Raw genomic sequence first — 22,067 nt, forward strand, 5'->3', positions numbered from 1 at the left:
TGGCTCGCTGGGCCTCATCCCCAGCTAGCCCTTCACCCTGTGACATGGACTACTGTCTCCCTCCTGCCTGTTTCAGAAAGGTGGACCACTCCAGATCACATGCCTGGGACGTCAGCCCTGCTTTTCAGAGTACAGGCTTTCTCAGCTCACCTATGCGGAGCTGCAGTTCACGTTCAGCTGCAAGCTGGGCACAGTCTACTTCCCCCTGGTCCGGCAGCGCGGTGGTTATGAGCACAGACTCTGCTGCCAGGTGCCCAGGTTCAAGGGCACACACACTAACCAGCGTACTATGTATTATCTTATTTTACAGAGGGAACCAAGCTGTGGGGAGATGTCCTGTACCTACCTCACACGGTTAGAAGAGTAACATACGTAAACTGCACTCACATGCATCCTTAGAGCCGTGTGGGGCACAGGGCACCCTCCAGGGCAATACCCCTGCCCCCGGAAAATGAAACACACTCTTTCACTGTCCTGTGGGTCAGCCTGTTCTTTCTAGAAGGAAAGTCTCTTTTGCATTTCTGCCAGTCTCAAGAGGCAGGAGGAGAGGAGAGTGGTAAGGGGGCTACAGGTCCCTGACCAAGGGCCCCAGCTCACTCCCTTCCCAGCATGACTCAGGACGAAGGTGCACACCGTCCCTACCGGGTCCAGCAGCGCCGACCTCACGTCCTCCCCGTAGCGATTCCGCAGGCACGGCCCGCAGAACTGCCCTCGCACGCCACCACAGTTCTGGTTCCGGCACACCGTCTTGGTGTCGATGGTCTTCTGCCGACACTGATGGCAAGTGTTACCCTGCGGGCGAAGGCAGCGAGTGGTGAGCACGGGGTTCAGCGGGGGTGCCCGGGGCCACATGCACGAAGCCGCCCTGCCTCTCCTCTAGAATCGGGCATGGCTATGTCTCTGGCCCAAACCCTGGCGCCCTCCAGTAGGCTGTGAGCTCTCAGCTCTGGGGCCAGAGAATCCTGAGGACAGCCCGAGTAGGGAGCCTGGGAGAAACGAAATGATCAGGGGGACAGAGACGGTGGGGCTGACTGAGTGATGACGGCGAACCCCCAGAGCATCACACGCTCCAGCCCTGCTCCCGGCAATCTGGTTCCATCCAGGGTAAGACCTCCTGGTTAAACAGTGATACTGTTTAAGACACTATCCCATTATCTAAAAATGATGCAAAATACTGCAAGCCATCCTCTCCATCACCATTTAACAAACATTTAAAACATCTCCTACCTACAGAAGGTATTCTGTCAAATTTCAGTTTCTATTGGTTATATAAATATGTATGTTGTACATATACTTCCAATATGTCAATATATTACTATATGGTAAATATATTAATGCAGTGTAAATATATTTCTATTGGTTATAAAAGCATTATTTTTTTCAATGTTTAAAGCATAAGAACTATCTATTTAAAACACAACAATGACAAATGTGATTTTCCAGACTATACCCCTGCTTGCTAACCCCTCAGAGAGACCTCTCTCCTGACGAGGATTACTGCACTAAGCCATCTCCCCTTGCCCAGTTATAGCTGCTCCAGTTCAGAGCCCACCTCTGAGCCCTGAGGAGACAGATGGCACAAGGGTCTAAGCCCAGACAGTTTACAAGCAGGCAGTTCAGATGCCAGTGCCTGGGAGTCCCCGTAAGAGTCACAGTGATGTGACTCAGCTGTTAGATTACTTTACCAGAACTTTATCATAGATTTTATCCCGAACAGTGATGGCCACGTTCTCCAAGTCCTCTTCAGTGATGTCCTCCACTGGCCGAAAAGAAGACACACAGCGACGTCGGCGGTGCCCCTGGCATTTCCCCTGCAGAAAGAGCCAAGATAGAACTGGACATTAGATGCTCTGAGTGGTTAAAAAAAAAATAGAAATAAAGTTTTCAACTCCTCAGAGCTCTAGAACTATTAATATTAACTCGGTCCCTCTTTTATCTCCCTGAAATCATTCGTGCATTTAGTCATTCATTGAGCTCCTATCCTTAGTGTCAAGCTTCCTGATGGCAAGGTGACACAGAATGACCAATCAGAAATGCAGGGTCCCTGCCCAATGGATGCTCACCAGCTATAAACTCTGAGGACTGGGCAATGACCCACACTGAACAGCCACAAATAGGGTCCAGAGTTTCTTGTTTTTAACACAGAAAGGCTGGGAGTCATCCTGTACGTTCCCAAGAGCAAAACCCTGAAGCCACCTGGAGCCATTATCATCTCCACTGGAGATGAACCTGGGGTCCTAACCACTGAGCTGCTCAGTTTAGGCACAGGACAGCCTTAACGGCTTAGAGCTTAGACCAAGTGCAAGCTCAAACCCAGGGTCCTTACCCAAGTTTGGTCACAGGAGCACCCAGGGCATCCGGGAGCTTGGCCATCTCAGCTCCCGCAGACCTACTGGGTCGGCCCCTCGGCGCCCTCACCAAGCCCCAGAAGACTGTGATGAACACTCCCACATGAGGACCCCTGGCTTAGACAAAGAAGCACTGGCTCCTTATAGTCATAAATTACCCCACTCACTGTCTTCCTTCTTCTGAAACTGTAGAACTCTTCTGCGAACTTGGCGGCCGACACAGTGAAGTTTTCCAGGGCGAACTTCTCGGGGGGCCGCGCACTCCGGGCTGGGTTGGTCCGCCGTGTGACCTGTCCCTCTGAGAAGGCCCGCCTCGCGGTCTTCTTCCTCTGCAAGGAGAGCACAGACACAGGCATGCCACTGGCTGCTTTCCAGAATGAAAGCCGTCTGGTCACAGAGAGAGAGAGTTTAGTGTGAGTCAGAGTGTGAGAGTGAGTGACAGTGTGTGTGTGTGTGAGAGAGAGAGAGAGTGTGTGTGTGTGTGTGAGAGAGAGATTACTGCAGACAGTACATACAAGATGTTCCACTTACAGAAGCTGAGTTCGGGGTTCGAACCGGGAAGAAATCAGGCATCGAGTTCAATTCCGCCAATAACTGAGCAAGCTGAATTCAGAAAAAATAGAGTCTTGCATAAATATTACTAAGTCTACTTCATCTAACAGGTTATCACAAGTCTTGGAGTTTGTAGCCATGAAAAACCTGAGTAGTTTACATAAGATCTGAAGAGTCGTTATATTTTTAACCTCACATTTAATGATTTTTATCTCCAGGGTGAGATGCTGAAATTATCAGAGGAATAAAATCTATGTCTGTTCCTTATATATAAGGACCAGACACAATGAAAACTCTCCTGGAAGGATCAAGGCCTGGAGCGTAAGGTGAGAATCAGGACTGAGCCGCTAATTCACAGTGTGGCCGTGGAACCTACAACTTTGCCCGCCCGAATCAAGTGTCTTCATGTTCAAAACAGAAAATGCCCAATTAGACCATTCTGACAGTTACTGAGAGCTCCAAAACACTGATTCTTCAAGCTGGTTAATGTCTCATCAATGGAAATAATTTATGAAAATATTCCTGAAAATACCAAAACAACAGGCATTAAGTGCCAATCAAACAGATTGTATGGGTGTCACTAACAAAATCATGAAGAACACAGTTCTCATTTTAAAGATGTGGAGAGATACAATCCTAAAACTTTTCCTTAGCTAAAGACTACTATGTGTCTAGATAAACTTTACCCAAAAGTAAAATGTATATTAAAATTTGTATTTCCTTAAGTAACTTATTAGACATATTCTAAGACTGCACACACAGCATCATTATATTATGCATTTAAAAGAAGATAAAAAGCATACCAAAATACTAAAAGTGTTTGGTAGAATTATTTTTTAAATTCTGTATATATAAAAATTATGAAGCAAACTAGTTGCTGACCATATATAGAAAAACTGAATACACATGAAGATTTCACTTTGTTCCATGAATTTATAAAGTGATTCAGAACTCCCCAGGTGTTTTCATGCCTAGACCCCTTTCATTCCTCCCCTGATATCTCCAAAGTGCAACAGCTAGGCTGAAAGCTGCCTGCCTGACCTGCACAAGTAACTGTTCTGTGGGTTTCACGACACCCCTATTTACATGTTGCTCCCTTTTGCTGAAACAGGCCTTTTTGTCTCTAAACCACTGTACATTTGCAACATAATCTGATCAACCAACTGGTGTAAGTCTGGGCACCATGGAAGGTCCTGGGAGTCTCTTCCCAAACCACAGCTAATCAGGCAATGACCACTGCAAGTCCAGGATAAGAGGAAGGACCCACGAAACCCAGAGTAGGCTTCCTCACAGAAGCAGCGGCAGCTGCGGGGGCGCGGCTCCGGGAGCGCGGCGGCCAGGGTGCAGACTCACCATGGCCTTGTTCTCCTTGATGTTCATGGTCCTCTTCAGCAGAGCATCCGAGCTCTCCTGCCCCTCATCCCGGGAGCCGTCCTCAGACTCAGAGGCAGAGTCCTCCCTTTCCTTCTCCTGCCTGCAGCTCGTCTTCCTTCCAAGAATCGCTTTTTTATTGTCCTGTAAACGTGACCCAGGAAACAGGGGCTCTGCAGAACCGTTCTTATCAGCACTTTTTGCCAGTTTCTTGGTGGGGAACTGAAAGGCTACTCGAAGACCAATACTGCTTCTTCTAGGCCTGCTTCTTTGAGCTGTCGCCTTTTCTTCATCATCATCTTCCTCCCCACTCTCGAAAGATGCTTTACCGTCGTCACTCAAATCTGACTCCACAAGCTAATGAAAATGAGAGAAAGAACAAAGTGTCTATGGCACACCTTCACAAAGACACACACTTAAAACCACTCTATTTTAGGAGAACAGTGGATACTTGAGAGCTGCTGCTGCTGCTGCTAAGTCACTTCAGTTGTGTCTGATTCTGTGCAACCCCATAGATGGCAGCCCACCAGGTTCCTCTGTCCCTGGGATTCTCCAGGCAAGAATACTGGAGTGGGTTGCCATTTCCTTCTCCAATGCATGCATGCATGCTAAGTCACTTCACTGTGTCCGACTCTGTGTGACCCCATGGACAGCAGCCCACCAGGCTCCTCTGTCCCTGGGATTCTCCAGGCAAGAGTACTGGAGTGGGTTGCCATTGCCTTCTCCACTTGAGTGCTTCCCCTTCCTATTGGTCACTCCCTCTGAACCCTTCAATTAAATGCATAAGTAGTCTGTTGAGGGACAAAATCAAATAGCAGACTACTTCACACTGTGGCCCAGACACACATGCTGGCTGTGTTCTCTTCAGAGCATCAGGCTGGAAGCAAAGTGCTGACCCAGCAAGTGGGCACATCTGGGAGCCCAGCAATGCGGCAACAGTCAAACAGGGTGTGCATGACCGAAGAGGTGTGTTCAGACAGAATAAGAGTGCTAAGTGAAAAACAAAATATCATTCTGCCCTAAATAGCTGCAAGAGGATTCATGAAAAAGAGAAAGAGAGGAGAGCTGACTTCATTTCAGTGAAGTGACCAATCGGGCAGCAGGGGAATCTTGTCCCCAGGACACGCTGGGTCCTCTCTCTAGGGCAGCCCCTCCCCTTTCTGTAACCCGCAGAGCCAGGGGGTGCAATCAGGCAGACAGCCCTGCAGGCCAGGCAGCTGCAGGCATCCGCCCAGTCAGCTTAAGAAATTCGCAGTCTCGATTTCAATCTCCACTCAGTGTAGGTCCCCAGTATGAAAACATAACTTGGTTTTACACGGGAAACACAGTAAGAATGGAAAGCAAGGTGACATCTCAGACGCAAAAGACTCAACGATAGCAGATGGGTTTCAATATTAAGACCCAGGTCCTGGCCTGAACACCCTTCCTTGACCACAGGCTGGACAGTGTAGCTTGGGGAACCTCTGTCAGGGGTTCCTGTAGTGAGCAGAACTTGAGACCAGCACCAGGAGGCCCGGGATTCAGTTCATGACTCTGCTTGTTCCTCAGTGACCAACCCCACTCCACATTCCAGCTGGACTCAAGTTAAAAAATAAGGCCACAGGCGCGGGAAAAAGAGATGACATCCAGACCGTGGTGTATGTGTCGATGCACAAGAAGCCAGGCGGACTCGAGATTACGCTGGTCTGTTTTAATATCCTGCAGTTTCCACACACGTAGCTGTGGAGCTGAGAATGGTGAGCTGGGTGAGACACGGTCAGACGACTTCACGGAAGTGTCTCCCCAACTGGCTTTATTCATTCATCGTAACCGTCACTTAACCACCTCCACCTCTCTACCAGGGATGTGGAGCAGGTTACTACAAAGAACCGAAGCAGGGAAAGCGCACACCGAACACCAGCCGGGACTCCGGCCTGAGGGCCGACGCCATAGCTGTGGAGGGGTCGCGTGTGGCCAGCTGACCCCTAGACACCGATGCAGAGTCATACCCTCAAAAGGTGGTCTCATAAAAAGGTGGTCTCACCACTCCTTACCAGGGTGGGAAGGAGGCTGGGCAGGGAGGCAACAATGCTTGTTTTCTCACTGAATTTTAAAATATGCAGTGGACCTGCCCTGAGCTGTGAGTTTTATCAGAGTCAACGTAAACTGTCCCAATTCATTCCCCAGATGTATAGATTCTGGAGAGGGGAGAGACAAAAAATGGACTTTGGGGCTAATTCACTTTCCCATGCTGGAAACAACTTCTTTGAACACCCCGACGTTAATTAGCTAAAGACCAGAAGATCATCATCTACTCTTACGACATGTTTAAGATTTGGAAGGACCTCGGTGTCTTGCTGGCGGGGAACTGCAGACTTGCCGGCCAGAACACATAACTTCTGTAAAGAAAGCCACGGGGCAGGGGGCTGGGGCCTACAGGCTGGCACCACCCTGTGTCGCTATTCACAGAAGAAAACCACCGTCAAGCAAGGCAGCCTACCATTAGGGCTTTCAGGCCGTAAGGGCCCCCCCGGGAAAAGACAAAGGACAAAACCACCCTCCTGATCACAGCGTATTTGACCATCTTCACAAGTTCCACGCAGGAGTGGTTCCCTGGGAACTCCGTAACATGACAAGCCTTAACCTCCCTCTCCTTGACCTTGATACCACAGAAGGAAGTGGTGTGTTGATTTTTTGAGCTAAATGTATGCTACTTTTCAGTTAGGAAAAAACACTCTTATGCCTTAAAAATCCAAAGGCCATTCTTCAAAATTACCCTGACATTCAAATTCTGGTTGGCAGCAAACTGGCCTGAACATAGGGAATAAGAGGAAGAGACCAGCCAACAAGTCTCTTGATGGCCAAGTGCTGAGGGGTTCCCTCTGGAATCAGGCAGGCCCAGGGTATCTGTATCAGTAAAAATCACAGCGTGATCCAAATCAAGAATGCACAGAGAGAACTCTCATGTTTGTACCACAGCTCAATTTCTGCCAAAGTAACTCCAAACCCAAGAACATTACTTACTACATAAGAAATGACTTTCAGGAACCTATTACTCTCAGACAGACCCTCCTCTTTTCAGAGAGAAGAGGTGCAAAACATCTGAACTAAATTCTCAGATAAGGACAATAAGGGACGCCTGAGACACACACACCCCCAAACTCCAAAAGTACCTGGGAAAGATAACTAGATTTTCCCTAAGAGCAAAATGGATCATTGGACCAAGAATTCACCCTGGAATAGCCAATTTTTACATTTTGCTAACTGGCTTAGAAGATGAACATGTAAGAAAAAATAAAACCTTTTCATGTGTGAAGAGACTTCTTACAAGTAACAGTACAATTCAGAAACAGAACTAAAAATACTACAACCCACACTCCCTCACGTGGGTAATTATTCCCATTACCTCTGGGTTACTATTAACATTGAGATCAGTCTGCGTAAATCCTTCAAAATCTTCCATCTCTGAGTCAGTGTCCTCTATAAAAATTCTTCTGAGCTCTTCTGTGAAGTATTTGGAATGGAAACGCACATCCTGCTAAATTGAAAACACACATACGTGTCATGGAAAAAAGGAAAAACAGAGGTCGGGGGCAACGGGAGTGACTGTTTAATGGGTACAGAGTTTCTGCCTGAGATGATGGAGACATTCCGGAAACAGACCATGGCGGGGGCCGCGAGGCACTGTGAAGGTACTCGGGGCCGCTCAAGTGCCTTGCAGGCAGGACACTGGGAACTCACCTGCACTTAAAAATGGTTACGTGGTAAATCTTGTGTATATTTTAACACAATCAACACACAGACACACACATAAAATTTAGACCCACCAATTGAACAATTTCCAAAAATCAGAATGGCCACAGCCGGTATCAGCTGGGTGACCAGGAAGGATGGATGAATTCAGTTTTTCCCTCCAGCACGGGCCATCAGAAACGTCCACTTTCACACAGAACGGGAAACGTACTAGAGAAGACGACAGGAGAAAACCCAGCTTCCCCACACGCTGGCTTTCCTGTCTAACAGGACCCTTCGGCTCGTCCGAGGGGAGACGGCCCTTCACACGGAGCAGGCTTCCCTGCAGGGACGGCTTCCACAGCCCTCCCCGCCCACCGCTGAGCGGGCCCAGCGGCTCGATCGCCCACTGCCACGGGGGACCGACAGGAGAGCGCCAGCCCTGCCACCCCCGGAAGGCCCCGTCTCTCTCCCGGGAGCCGAGCGGCGCCGCCACCCCCAGGCAGCGAGTGAGCCCCAGCAGAGACGGCACACGGCTGGCTCAGGAAGGACATTTAACTTCTTCTATCTTTTGAACTCACAGGAGTAAGTGGCAAACTTGAAAGAAAGGAGGGGGAAAGAATGAATTTCAGGACAGAACGGGGGCCCACAAACCAGCCTCCTCCAAGCGGACAGCCAAGCCTGGAGCCCGCGTCCCCAGCTGCCGCTGGCGCCGCTCCCCCACAGCCAGTATAGCAGCGACCCCTCGTCACACCACTCGGCTGGAGAATCTCTCCCCCGCCGCCTTCTCCCTGGCTTTAATTACATACTTATCCGAGCTCAGATAATCTCTGGAGAAAAATAGACATAATAGATGAGTGGGAAAAACTTCCAGGGGGACAGAGAAAGAAATGCCTATATCCAGCATTTTTTTTAAGCTTAAAAATGTCTCCTATGAATTATTATGGGTAATTGGAGTGAGTGTGCTGAGCTAAATTATTTTGTTCCTTTGTTGATAGCTGTGGTGCAGCTGCTTAAAAAAAAAAAATCACCACAAAAGAGAAGTTTCTTTAAAGTGAAATTCAAACTGTGTTTCGGGGAGACCAGCGTCAGAACTTGCTGCATGGACTGTGTGCAAGCTCACGTGGCTTCTCTCGGGGGGTTAGAACGGATGGGATCGGGAGCCTGTGCGGTGGGGGCAGGGAACCACAGGCCAGGGTTTATCATGAAGGAAGAACGGTGCTTGTGGCGGGCTCCCAAGGAAACCCACCACCTCCGAGGGCAGGAAACACCTGGCCCAAGAGCCCCGGGCTGCTGCACAGGCTCCCGTGGGCTATGGGGCCCTGCGCGCCTTCACTGCCTATCAAAGGTCCCAAGCGGTCACGCCTGGGGACAGCAGTTCCCACCCACAGTCCTCCGGCTCCTTCTGTGCTGTGAGCTAGCCTCACAGGCAGCGGTCAGCCAGGGCGAGGTCAGGACTTAGGTGGCCAGTTCTGAGGGAGAAGACCAGTTCGGCTGCAGTCCTAAACCAAGGCTCCTGCTTTCCCAGGGTGTGAAACCTGTCTTCAGCGAGGGTCTGTATGAAGCAAACATCCACTCCACATGGCCTCCTGTGTTGCTGGTTACAATCTTTACACAGCTCTCTGCTCTCCGAAAACTGGCTGTTATCTTTAAAAATCAGCAGCAGGCAATATGTTATGGGCCTGGCTGACCTATATCTACCATGAACAAAATGTAAGCAAATGACAGATCAGAAGAGGAGCTAACAGAACGGTGAAGTTTTCCTCCTCTGAAGCTCACGGAACAGGAAGAAACAGGCTGGAAAATGATGGCAGCTGAGCCGGTCAGACATGGAGCATGGAGACCAGGATCCTTTGTCCGTGGGTGCTGCATGCAGGAAACCAGAGGAAAAGGATCTGATCTAGGGAAGCTGGAAAGACGGTTCAAATGTGAGCCTCTTCCATCAAGGAGCTTACCACTTGGTAAGGGAGCTGGACAAGTCCCCAGGTCACCATGGCGAGGATCAGCGTTGCACGGGAGACACAGCACCACGGTGCAGAGAAAGTAAGAAAATCCACTGAGACTTCACAGAGGCAGCAGCGTCTGACCTGGATCTGAACTGGGGTCGAGGCTAGAAAAGCGCTGGGAGCGTGGAGGCAGGATGAGGAGCCTGGGGAGCGCACAGGGGGTAGGAGGGTGTGTGAGGAGGGGCGTGCGGAGGGGCGAGCGGAGGGGCGGCTACCGCAGCTGAGCCTGCGGGTGGGAGATGGGGAAGCCCCAGGGCGGAGAAGTGGGGCTCGGAGACAGCAGACATCGTAGCCCAGTCACTTCCCAGATGTGGGGACTTGTCCATCTCTCACCTCCCCACGCTTCAGCTTCATCACCTGTGAAACTGAACAGTACCTGCACGTTCCCAGGGAGGCACACGAATTCAGTGTACTCGACATGAAAGCATGTTGTCCTGGGCCACAGAAGGCACGAGGAGAGGGTGGGCTGGGGAGCCCTGGGGCAGGCGTGACTGAAGCAGGAGCTGCCGCTCTGTTCCTTGATGCCCGCTGCCCACCACCCTCACGCTGGCACCGTCCACATGTTTCCCGCTGCTCAGGGGGCAGGGGTGGACCCAGCAGGCCGCCCTCACTGCCTGAGCACACTCAAATGGAGGGACTGGCGAGTTCTGAACGAGGGAGCACGGTGACCAGAGCTCAGCTGAAGGACCATGAGGACCACGATGGCTGAAGAGAGGAGGGCAGGGAAGGGATGAGGCGAGGAACGTGGAAGACGCTCAACACCCTGACGAGATGGCCGAGCAGCGGGACGGGTCAAGAGCTCCAAAGACAGAGATAAAAGATAAAAGGGCCAAAGACAGACAACCAGGGCAGCGGGAAATGGTAAGTTTCCTATTTCCCTTGAACAATGAAGATGGATCCTAGTGGCAATCAGAAGTGCATCTGGGGCTGGAGAGAAAAGCCACGCCATGAACAACAGGAGGCAACAGCTGAGACCAGGCCAAAGTGGAAGGTCTGAGGACGAAACTGTGGAGAAGAGCCACATGCGGGGACAGGAAGTGGAAGGGAGGCCCACCAAGAACAGAAGGTGTAGCAGAGAGACCCAGGGCAGCGGAAGCAGGCGCTGAGGGGGCCACACGCTGCAGAGGCATCGAGTAAGCTGAGGGCCCCACAAACGGCCGCGACACGGGGCTTCACTTACATAATTAACTGCCCCCCTCCACTATCGCCCCGTAGAAGCTGGGTAGATTTAACTCACTGCCTGTGAGGAGAGGCCATGGTCGAGGGAGAATGAGGAATTCTGAGTGCCGTTATGAACTCAGAAGAAAATGCCGCACAAGGCTGCATACTCCGGCCACACTCAATTACTAAGTCACAACACAAACCTTCAGGAATCTACCTCTCTGAGAACTGTATGTAATCTGTGCCAACCAAAGGAATTAATGAAGAATCGTGCTTTTGCCAGCAATTCCAGGAGAGAGGTGCAGATGGAGCCACATCGCAGGGGCACCGAGGCGCAGGGGCACCGAGGCGCAGGGGCACCGAGGCGCAGGGGCACCGAGGCGCAGGGGCACCGAGGCGCAGGGGCACCGAGGCGCAGGGGCACCGAGGCGCAGGGGCACCGAGGCGCAGGGGCACCGAGGCGCAGGGGCACCGAGGCGCAGGGGCACCGAGGCGCAGGGGCACCGCACACTCCCGCGGGGCCCGCCTGCCCCCGCCAGCGGGGTGGAGGCACTCCCAGCATGGCCTCCCCACAGGCTGCGGCCCCAAGGGGGGCAAAGCAAGTGGATCTGATCACGTGAGGGCCTTCACTGGGGAAGAAGAACCTTGGACATAGGAAGGACTGAACCAGCAAAATTGAGCGAGGCACCCTCACCAGATTCTTGAAACGTGAAGGACTAATGATAAAATAGGATGCTCAACAATTAACTGATACCACCAACTGCAGACCATGTTCATATAAAACAATATCCAAACCAAGATCCAGGCTTCCAGACAAATACATGCCTTGGAAGGAGGCACCCATACCTGCTTCCCTGACTCCAGTGAGTCAAAACTATCACAGCTCTCCTCGGATGAGAGGGTTTCCATGGGAACATCATCTCGGAAACCAATGAACTCTTCATCGTCACTGGGGGCGTTAAAGATGTCAGCCACTTCCTTAGGGATCTGTTTTGAATTGGAAAAAGAAGGAGAACAAAATCAGGGACTGCTATAATCACTTAGGGAAATTGTCTACAGGAGCAGGAATTACCATCCCATGACTTCACCCATCGGCCATGGCTGCTCCTAAGACCCCAATAACCAAGAGCAAAATGTGCCTCAACTGACACCTCGTGGCAACCAGGGAAGGGGCAGAAAAGAAGAAGAGTTTTTCTCTTCAAATTCTAGAGCTATATCCTATCTTACATGGAATGTCAAGGCCATATGTATTTAGATAAAAGGCATTTTTCTCTAGACAAAAAATAAGAACATTCTTCCCTACAGTGGATTTGTCTTTAAATGTCATCCATGTAAAAAAATAATATTCCTTATTACTAAGCTCCTCTTTTCTTAGTTTCCACCTATAGTTATTTATTTTTTCTTTTCTTTGTCATATGAAAGCTTATACAATGAAATAAAGATTTCTTTTCTATATTCTGAATCAATTTAGGTAGTTGAGAATTAATTCTATTAAACACTATTACAGGCAATTATTCCCAGAGAGAATGTTGTCAGCACACTTAATCTAACAAACATGTATTTGCTGAGAGTTCATTTTTATATGTTGACTACCTTTTTATATGTTGACTACCTCTTTGTTCCCAAATATGTTGAAAAAGTTAAAACCCACAGAAAGGTCAAAGAATAGTACAAACATATGTATATGCTTCACCTAGAATCCCCACTTGCTTTTTTTTTCTCTCTCTCTCAACAAATATTAGCTTGAACCTTAGGCATCTGCTGATATTTGAATGTTTCCAACCTAGGAAAACAGTGATTTAATGAGGCAACCTAATCCACATATGTTTCAAGTAATTTGCAAACACCATACAATTCGCCCTAAAATACTTCAGTACACATCTTTCCAAGAATAAGGGCTTTCTCCTACAGAATCACACAAGCACAATCTTACCCCAAATAATATTCAATAATATAATTTATGATTTTCAGTTATGTCTTTCATAACTTTTTAAGGGCAAAAGGGATCCACTCAAGCAAGGATCACTCATTGCATTTGACGATACTCTTATGACACTATTTTTTGTTGCTTTTCGTAACACTGACGTTTTTTAAACAACCCAAGAAAACTGCCTTGTAGAGTATCACACATTCTGAGCTTATCTGATTGTTTTCTGATAGATTCAAGTTAAATATTACTGGCGCCAATTCTATACAGAAGACGTGTGTTTCTCAATGCCTTGTATTAAGAGGTGCAAAACATCAAGCTGCTGCTGCTGCTGCTAATCGCTTCAGTCGTGTCCCACTCTGTGCGACCCCATGGACGGCAGCCCAGCAGGCTCCGCTGTCCCTGGGATTCTCCAGGCAAGAACACTGGGTGGGTTGCCATTTCCTTCTCCAATGCATGAAAGTGAAAAGTGAAAGTGAAGTTGCTCAGTCGGACTGCAGCCCACCAGGCTCCCCCGTCCCTGGGATTCTCCAGGCAAGAACACTGGAGTGGGTTGCCACTGCCTTCTCCAATGAGAAGGAGTCAGTCAGACTCAAGATTGCTTCTTTGGGGCCAGACTACTTTGTGGGCAGTGCTGTGTTCTGCAGGTAGCCCATGACACCTGGTTTTGTCTTTAGTGCTGATGCTGCTTATCATCAAGTTAAAGTGGGGTCTGCCAGATTTCTTCTTAGCATAAGTGTCTTTACAGCCCTTGGTACTTAATAATAATAACTAGGGTGACATTTGACACTCTGTGACTATCCATTCTCCCTGAGAGCAGTTCCAGTTGTTAACTTTCACCTGAATCAATTACCACTTCAGGGGTTACAAAATGATTCTCAAATATTAATACTATTCCTCTTTCATATATTAGGTGGCATTCTCCTGCAATGTAATATTCTCTCTCTTCCGGTCTGTCCCTCTCTCCCTCCCTCCCAGGTAGTTTCGTGGACTTTTTTAAAGTCAGTGTGTAATCATTACTCATTACTGTTTCATCATTCTTTCTCATGCTCGAATTGTCCCAAATTCAGCCATGAGCAGCTCCTTCAAGCCAAACTCTGTGTCATTTTGACACAACCCTAATAGACTGCGCACCTCCTTGCTCTCTGACACAACAAGCATGCCAAGCTAGCCTTGTACTTGCCTCAGACCTTGAATCAGCCATTTCTCCAAGGAGCCCGGGCATTTAGAAATTAAGCTCCGAGACCTAGGTGTGCTCTTTGCTAGTGGAGTATCATTGCTTTGACTGGACAGAGCAAGGTGGTGGTGGTTTAGTCGCTCAGTGGTGTCTGACTCTTTTTTGGCCCCATGGACTATAAGTCCACCAGGCTCAGGCTCCTCTGTCCATGGGATTTCCCATGCAAGAATACTGGAGTGGGTTGCCATTTCCTTCTCCAAGGGAATCTTCCCCACCCAGAGATCGAAGCCAGGTCTCCTGTGTTGCACCCAGATTATTTACCAACTGAGCCAATAGGGAAGGCAGAACAGAGCAAAGGTTTCATAAACACCTTCCATCTAAGTTCACTGTGACATCCTGAATTCATACCCAGCATGACAGGATTCTTGCTCATTTCCCTCAGCCCAGTGGTATCTCCCTCCCCACAGTGAAAACCCCAATTCCCGGTACTTCTCCTAGACCTACCCACTTGCTCTGTCCACAAGACCCACACAACAGTTTCAGACATCCCACCAACACAGCTACCAACACCACTGACAACAGCAATCATTCAAGCTCAAGACTTCTTTGGAATGCTTGCTATCCTCAGGACAGTCCTGCTAGGTCCCGGGTCTCGTCCCTGAGATAACCGGACCACGGCTATACTTGGGCATGAAAGGTACTTCATGTGTGCCTCACATGTCATCATGCATTACATAAGAGAGATGCCCTCAGGGTTGAGGTTTTAATAAAATAATCTTTACTGCTACAAGAAGACATGCTTACGGGAAACACGGTTTAACATTGGTGGCATGGAGATGAAGAAAGAGATGGCCATTAACCAGTACAGCTTGAAGCCGCTGCCTTCATTCGTGCTAAGGACAAGCAGTTTTCCCTGCCTTTGCTTTTGTACCATTAGTGCAAATATTGACACGGCAAAAAAAAGGCAAAAAGTGTCTTAATATTATTATGACAATAACTTTGTCCTCATGGAACCCTGAGGTTTCAGGGTTCCCCCACACCGCCCTTTCAATAACAGCTGCACTAGCATAAGCAGACGTGTAAAACATACACAGACCTGTGTATTCCAAAGTTTCCGGAATTCTCTGGATCCTTTTTTTCTGTGCGTTGAATTAATTTAACAGTCAGGTTCATCTGAGAGATCACTAATCCCTAACTGCTCATTTTTATCATGATTTTAATGCCTCCTGTGTAACAATGATTAGACGGCCAATGGTTCAACCAAAGGAAGTTTAACACTTGGCTTCCAGAGAACACAAATCCAGACTCCGAATACAAGATTAATGATGTCAAACAGTTAATTACAAACCATCTAATGAAATCACTTCAAGAGACAGACACTTACAGAATTAGAGTTCCACTAACAACAGGAAAAATACTGTTAATATTTATGCTAAGATGCTCCTAAAAAAAAAGAGCCTAAATCTGAGATGGTTCTTGGGAGAAAAATTAAAACTCTTCCTCCTTTTAAGAAGGTGAATTTAACAGTGTTTAGCTCCTTTGTCTTTTCAAAGACATGTTTTACTGTTGTTTAGTCATCAGAACCAATACAACCAAGAAAATACTCTTAGCAGAGAAACACAGATGATACTTACGGAAGTATGTTAGACTTTACATAACAGCCATTGAGTTCAGTCCCTTAAGTGGCACTTTTTGACTTATCATCATTCTATGAATCAAAAAACCCCGCTGGCCCAGAAGCCTGCTTTGACATAAAGAGTTAAGAAGAAGGAGCACCCAATGAATGGCTTACGGGAGACACGTGTAAGGAGTGGAGATGCTGGTGATATAAACAAACTGCATCCACAGTCAATCGCAGTAGCCCGGGGCCACCGTCACAGCCGCCACTGCGGTGAGCTGGGTCTGCCCTGCTCCTCCTCCTGCATCTGCTCCAGGGGTGCCCAGAGCAAGGCTGTGATTACCCATGAGGGCCAGAAGCAAAGAACGCACTTTCTGAAGAGCAGAGCACTACACACTCTTGGGGCATGCAGGGCTCTTCGTTTCTTGCTGCCCAACTTCAAAAGGCATTAAGAGAAGCAGTTCAGACAGTCATAAGCCCTGGGATTTAACAAAAGTCTGTGACATATCCAAGCGTCTTCAGTGCAACAAACTAACAGAGGCAACCAAGGCGGCAAGGATCACATGCGAGGGACCCAAAGGAGCTGATGAAGGAGGATTCTCAGGGACATGCCTCTAATGTGAGACCAGCTACACAGGTCAACACTGCAGGCCCCAGGGTTTGTCACTCCCCCGTTCCACTCGGCAGTGATCCATTCAACAGCTATTATGTAGCCTGGACAGAGCACACAGACCTTTCCCCAAAGCTTCTGTTCCACCTGATTACAATGCCAATCAAAAGACACATCAAAACTTACCAAAAATATAAAAGCAAAAAACTGAAAACATTACATATTCCCAACTAGTGCGTTATACTTACAGTAGTTGATCTTGCATAATATTAGGATAAATGCAGTCTAGCCAACCAGAAAGTAAGCAAAATTCTTTTCAAAAGTGAAAAGACTTATTTTCATAGCTATGTGACCTGGAATAGGTTGTGTGACTCTACTGAGCCTCAGAAGTCTCAACTGCAAAGAGTAACAAAAGATGCTATTCTGCGTATTTATGGTTCAGATGGTAGAGAATCCACCTGCCAATGCAGGAGACCTTGGTTCGATCCCTGGGTTGGAAAGATCCCCTGGAGAAGGGAATGGCAACTCACTCCAGTATTCCTGCTTGGAGAATTCCTATGGATGGAGGACCCTGGAAGGCTACAGTCCATGGGGTGGCAGAGAGTCAAACATAACTGAGCGATTAAACAACAAAATTTTTTAAAAAACAGCCATTTTTTCCCTTTCCTTTCATATACACTCTATGTGTCTGTTCACTCTGTCCCTGTTGAGATAACAATGTATCCTCAAAGGTCAACTGGGGGCCCCTAGATTCAATTCTGTGACGGGAACAAAGACGCTAGGGTGGAGTTCTCAGCACCTGACATGGGCCTGGCCTAAAGCAGGTCATCAATAAATCCTTGCAAACATCTCATCTTGTAGGCATTTCCCCAGGGAATGTGTGTTTCCTAGGAAAGGTGCATGGGGTCAAAAGATGCAAGCTGCCACCTTTTTATCCAAGAGGAATTAAGAGACTTTCTCCCAGAATTTCTGAGCACCTACATACAAAGTAGTCCCGTTCACTGCACCTCTTCAGAAACGACTGCAGACTTCACTCAACTTGCCCTGCAAACTACCTTGGGGCTCATCTCTGGGAACAAAGAACTCAAACTCAACAGGCTTTGGAACCAAGCAGGCGGGAATGACCAGCTGCTCAGGGAAAGGCTGCGCGGCACAGTGCTGACTCAAGTCCAGGAAGGATGGTCACTCCCGCACCCCAGCAGAGCAAAGCCACCAAGTCGTGGGGCTCCAGTATGCTCAGCCTCCAACCTCCCCAGAGAACTGAGGAACTTTAGTCTTGGTGAGAAATCTCTCAGGTATAAAATGTCAGCTTCCAATTCTAAGGACCCAAGATTAACAGGCTGGATCTAAACTCATTCAGGGAAGGCGCGTGGCAGAACTCATGGTGCTTTGCAGAAAGCCAAGGACATTTTAAAAGTCAAAATTTCAAATGTTACTGACAATCTTTCTAACTAGTGCCTGGCAGTGGAAGTACTGGACACCAAAGTGTTAAGAAAATTAAAAGAAAAACTTTAAATTAAAAATAGCCCTTTCCTGGGACTTCCTTGGTGGTCCAGCAGTTAAGAGTCCACCTACCAATGCGGGAAACACAGGTTCCGTCTCTGGTCCGGGAAGATCCCACATGTCGAGGAGCAGCTAAGCCTGTACACCCTAGAGTCAACGCTCCAGAACAAGAGAAGCCACTGCAATGAGAAGCTCACAGATCCCAACTGGAGAGCAGTCCCCGCTCATCACAACTGGAGAAAGCCCGTGTGCAACAGCGAAGACCCCGTGCAGCCAAAAACTAATGTAAAGATATTGTAGAGAAAAATGACCCTTTCCTTGTTCACAGTAGTACTATTCTCAAAAGCTACAAAGCAGAGGCAATCCAAGTGTCCATCAACAGATGAATGGATAAACAAGACGTCATAAACACACACAGTGGAATAAACAAGATGTCATAAACACACACAGTGGAATATTGTAAACTCTTATAAATACTGAATCATTACACTGCACCCCTTGAAAGTAACACTGTTATAGGTCAATTAAACCTCAGTAAAATGAAAAAAACAACAACAACAAAAAGCACACCAGAGGCCTGGTATTCTGCATTTCTAACAAGCTCCCATGCTCTGGTCTGCAGAACATGCTTTGAGTATAAAAGGTCCAGTTCATTTTCTGTTCCGGTCTTAAGGGATGTGACTTTTCCGATTTCACAGTAACTACTCTTGTATAAATTTTAACCTCCTTCCTACAGGCAGGTAATCCTCATGGCACACTCTGGATCTTGCTGGCATCTGTCTTTCTCACCCTGCCCCACTCCAGCAGCAAGAATAGAGTTGTGTATACTCAGAGGTCCTCGATAAATACGAGTAACTGATAAGCAGCATCCACAAATTCATAGAAATAAAGAAATTTTAAAATCGGGTAAAATTTTCTAAATCAAGACTTTTCTGCATCTCAAGGATATTTAAATTTATTCTTTCTGGATTAAAACAACAAAAAACACCACCCAGTCAGGAGAAACGTATTTATCATCTATTAGTTTATGAAGGAAAATAAACTGAGATTCTCTTTAAAACCAATTTACTGGAGACCTGATTTTTATGAAGCGTCAGAAACTGTTTCTTTTTCTAGGAACACTAGTGTGTATTTCACCTGGAAACAAGACTCATTTTAAGCCCTAAGGAGCAGTACAAAAGCAATGTATGTGTGTGCGCTACTACAGTCTTATTCTGAAAAACTGTTCTGAAAGTAATTTTGATAGCAAGGACAGCAGAATTTGTAGGGTCTACTATCTTGCATCTGTGTAAGGAGAGCCTTTACACAGAGGAAAGCATTCCTTCAAGCCTCCACAAAGGGTGCTGTTTCATATCACTGCTCCATAAACAATGCCATTTCCTTAAATCTCTTATGATTAAATCAGTTTGTTCATAAGAAGTGTACATGCTATGCACTGTTTACACGACTCAATGTGGATCAGACCTAAATATAACAACTAAAACAGTAACACTTCTATTGTTTCACAAAGGAGCAATCTTTGTGACCTTGGGTTCTTAGATAACACACCAAGCACAATACAGATTTTCTAAATGTATAAACTAGACAATTTAAATTAAGAGTGTCTCCTCTTCAATAAACACTCTAAAGGGAATGAAAAGCCAACAGGAGAAAATACCTGCAAATCATTCATCTGATAAAGGACCTATACTCAGAATATATATAGAACTCTCAAGAACTTAACAATATAAACAAATAACCCAATTTAAAAACACACAAAAGAGGTAAGCAGACATTTCACCAAAGATAAATGGATGGCAGATAAGCACAAGAAAAGACATCCACAGTCATTACAAAAATGCAAATTAAAACTATAGTGAGATATAACTATCTACCTATCAGAAATTCAGTTCAGTTCAGTCAGTCATGTCTGACTCTTTGTGATCCCATGGACTGCAACACGCCAGGCTTCCCTGTCCATCTCTAACTCCTGGAGCTTGCTCAAACTCATGTCCATCCAGTCGGTGATGTCACCCAACCACCTCAACCTGTTGTTCTCTTCTCCTGCCTTCAATCTTTCCAACATCAGAGTCTTTTCAAATGAGTCAGCTCTTCACATCAGGTGGCCAAAGTATTGGAGTTTCAGCTTCAGCATCAGTTCTTCCAATGAACACCCAGGACTGATCTCGTTTGGATGGACTGGTTGGATCTCCCTGCAGTCCAAGGGACTCTCAAGAGTCTTCTCCAACACCACAGTTCAAAAGCATCAGTTCTTGGGCGCTCGGCTTTCTTTATGGTCCAACTCTCACATCCACACATGACCACTGGAAAAACCTTAGCTTTGAAAACCTGACAATACCAAGGGCTGACAAGGATGTGGGGCAACTGGCACTTTCATAAACTGTTGGCAGAAATGCAAAATCACATGGCCACTTTGGAAAACCATTCGGAAGTTTCTTATAAAGCTAAATATACACTCAGCACATGATCCCACAACCCTGCTCCTAGGTGTCACCCAAGTAAAACCAAAGTTATGTTCACACAAAACTTACAGTTAGCAGTTTTATTCTCAAACCAACAAACAATCCAAGTCAACTAGAGAATGGATAAACAAACTGTGGAACAACCACACCACAGGATTTAACTCAGCAAAAAAATAATAATAATAAATTAGTGATAAACACACCACCACCACGAGTAAATCTCATTACTCTGCCAAGTGAAAAAGACTGCACATTGTCTGAATACACCTAAGTAACATTTCGGAAAAGGCAAAAATATCGAGGAAAAAACATCAGGACTCAAGATGGTGGGGGAGTAGGAGGACGTGGAGTTCACCTCTCCACACAAGGCACCAAGCACACATCTACAGATGGGACAATTCTCACAGAACACCGGCTGAACGCCAGCAGAGACCTCAGGCACCAAATGACAAAAAAGACCCCCATGTGGCTAGCTATGCAAATCACAAACTGATACCCCACAACTGGGTGACCTGCAACTGGCTTCATAAACTCAGCACCTACAGAACATCTAGAAGGACAATAAATGCTCCCATAGCCAAGAGGGTGCTAGCTTTCGCAGCTGTAGACTTCGCGGGCATGTACACATGGGGGCTGAGCCAGACCCGAGTCTGAGCTGCTCTCACAGAGCCCACAGTGGGTCCAGATCTATGATCACTGTTCCAAATCCAGGAACCTGACTTCAGCGGATCTGTGCTGGTGGCCTAGTGAAAACAACGTCTGAAAGACACCAGGGCCAATTCTGTAATTGCCCACAGTTAAGGTGGGGCTGAGAGCAGGGCCAGCAACAGTGTAATCGAAAGCTCATACAACAGGTAAACAGTTCCAGAGGAGGGATACTCAGTAGCTTTCCTTCCTGTTGGCGTGCTCCAATCTTGCCTACCTCACACTGAGGATCAGAAACAGACAAGAAACAGATCTGGGGATTTCCACTCCAACATCTAGGGAGCAGACCCACCTCCGACAGGGCAGTGACAATCACAGCAAAGGGGAGGCCAGTTCAGGCCTGGTCACCACAACACTGGTCACACCGCCTGCCGAGGGGATAATGGCTCAAACACAACCCCCAAAACAAGAAAAGGGCAATAGGAACACACATATCGATACTTACCTTCAATTAAATGGTTTAAATGCTCCAACCAAAAGACACAGACTGGTTGAATGGATACAACACACACGGCTGTACATTCGCTGTCTACAAGACTCACTTCAGACCTAGGGACACACACAGACTTAAAAGAAAGGGGATGGAAACAGACATCCCATGCATACGGAAATCAAAATGAAGCTGGAGTGGCAATACTCTGATCAGACAAAACAGACTTTAAAATATGGACTGTTACAAGACACGAGGAAGGACATTACATACGATCAAAGGATCAATCCAAGAAGATACAACACTTGTAAATATACATGCACCCAAGATAAGAGCACTGGAGAAGGCAACGGCACCCCACTCCAGGGTTCTTGCCTGGAGACTCCCAGGGACGGGGGAGCCCGGTGGGCTGCCATCTATGGGGTCACACAGAGTCAGACACGACTGAAGCGACTTAGCAGCAGCAGCAGCAAAATAAGAGCACTT

The 22,067-nt window shown here is 47.4% G+C and overlaps 1 protein-coding gene across 28 annotated transcripts in view; it reads right to left on the bottom strand.

The window, feature by feature from the left end:
• Nucleotides 1-22,067, bottom strand: part of CDCA7L (cell division cycle associated 7 like) — a 47,762-nt gene that overhangs the window by 1,943 nt on the left and 23,752 nt on the right. For 6 of the 28 annotated variants that reach the window (XR_011256619.1, XR_011256617.1, XR_011256618.1 and 3 more), the window contains exons 2-8: nucleotides 11,996-12,136; nucleotides 7,657-7,788; nucleotides 4,254-4,628; nucleotides 2,880-2,951; nucleotides 2,516-2,677; nucleotides 1,686-1,811; nucleotides 643-792 (exon numbers count right to left, since the gene is read on the bottom strand). Coding sequence is in view for 11 of the 28 variants with exons in the window: in XM_069587644.1 (XP_069443745.1) it covers nucleotides 643-792; nucleotides 1,686-1,811; nucleotides 2,516-2,677; nucleotides 2,880-2,951; nucleotides 4,254-4,628; nucleotides 7,657-7,788; nucleotides 11,996-12,136 (1,158 nt within the window). In the remaining 17 variants the exon portion in view is untranslated. Of the gene's footprint in view, nucleotides 1-642; nucleotides 793-1,685; nucleotides 1,812-2,506; nucleotides 2,678-2,879; nucleotides 2,952-4,253; nucleotides 4,629-7,656; nucleotides 9,849-9,937; nucleotides 10,132-11,995; nucleotides 12,137-22,067 lie in introns of those variants that run through there. The other 22 variants (XR_011256622.1, XR_011256620.1, XR_011256621.1 and 19 more) reach the window with 7 other exon arrangements.

Source organism: Ovis canadensis, chromosome 4, assembly GCF_042477335.2.
Source record: "Ovis canadensis isolate MfBH-ARS-UI-01 breed Bighorn chromosome 4, ARS-UI_OviCan_v2, whole genome shotgun sequence".
Lineage (NCBI taxonomy): Eukaryota > Metazoa > Chordata > Mammalia > Artiodactyla > Bovidae > Ovis > Ovis canadensis.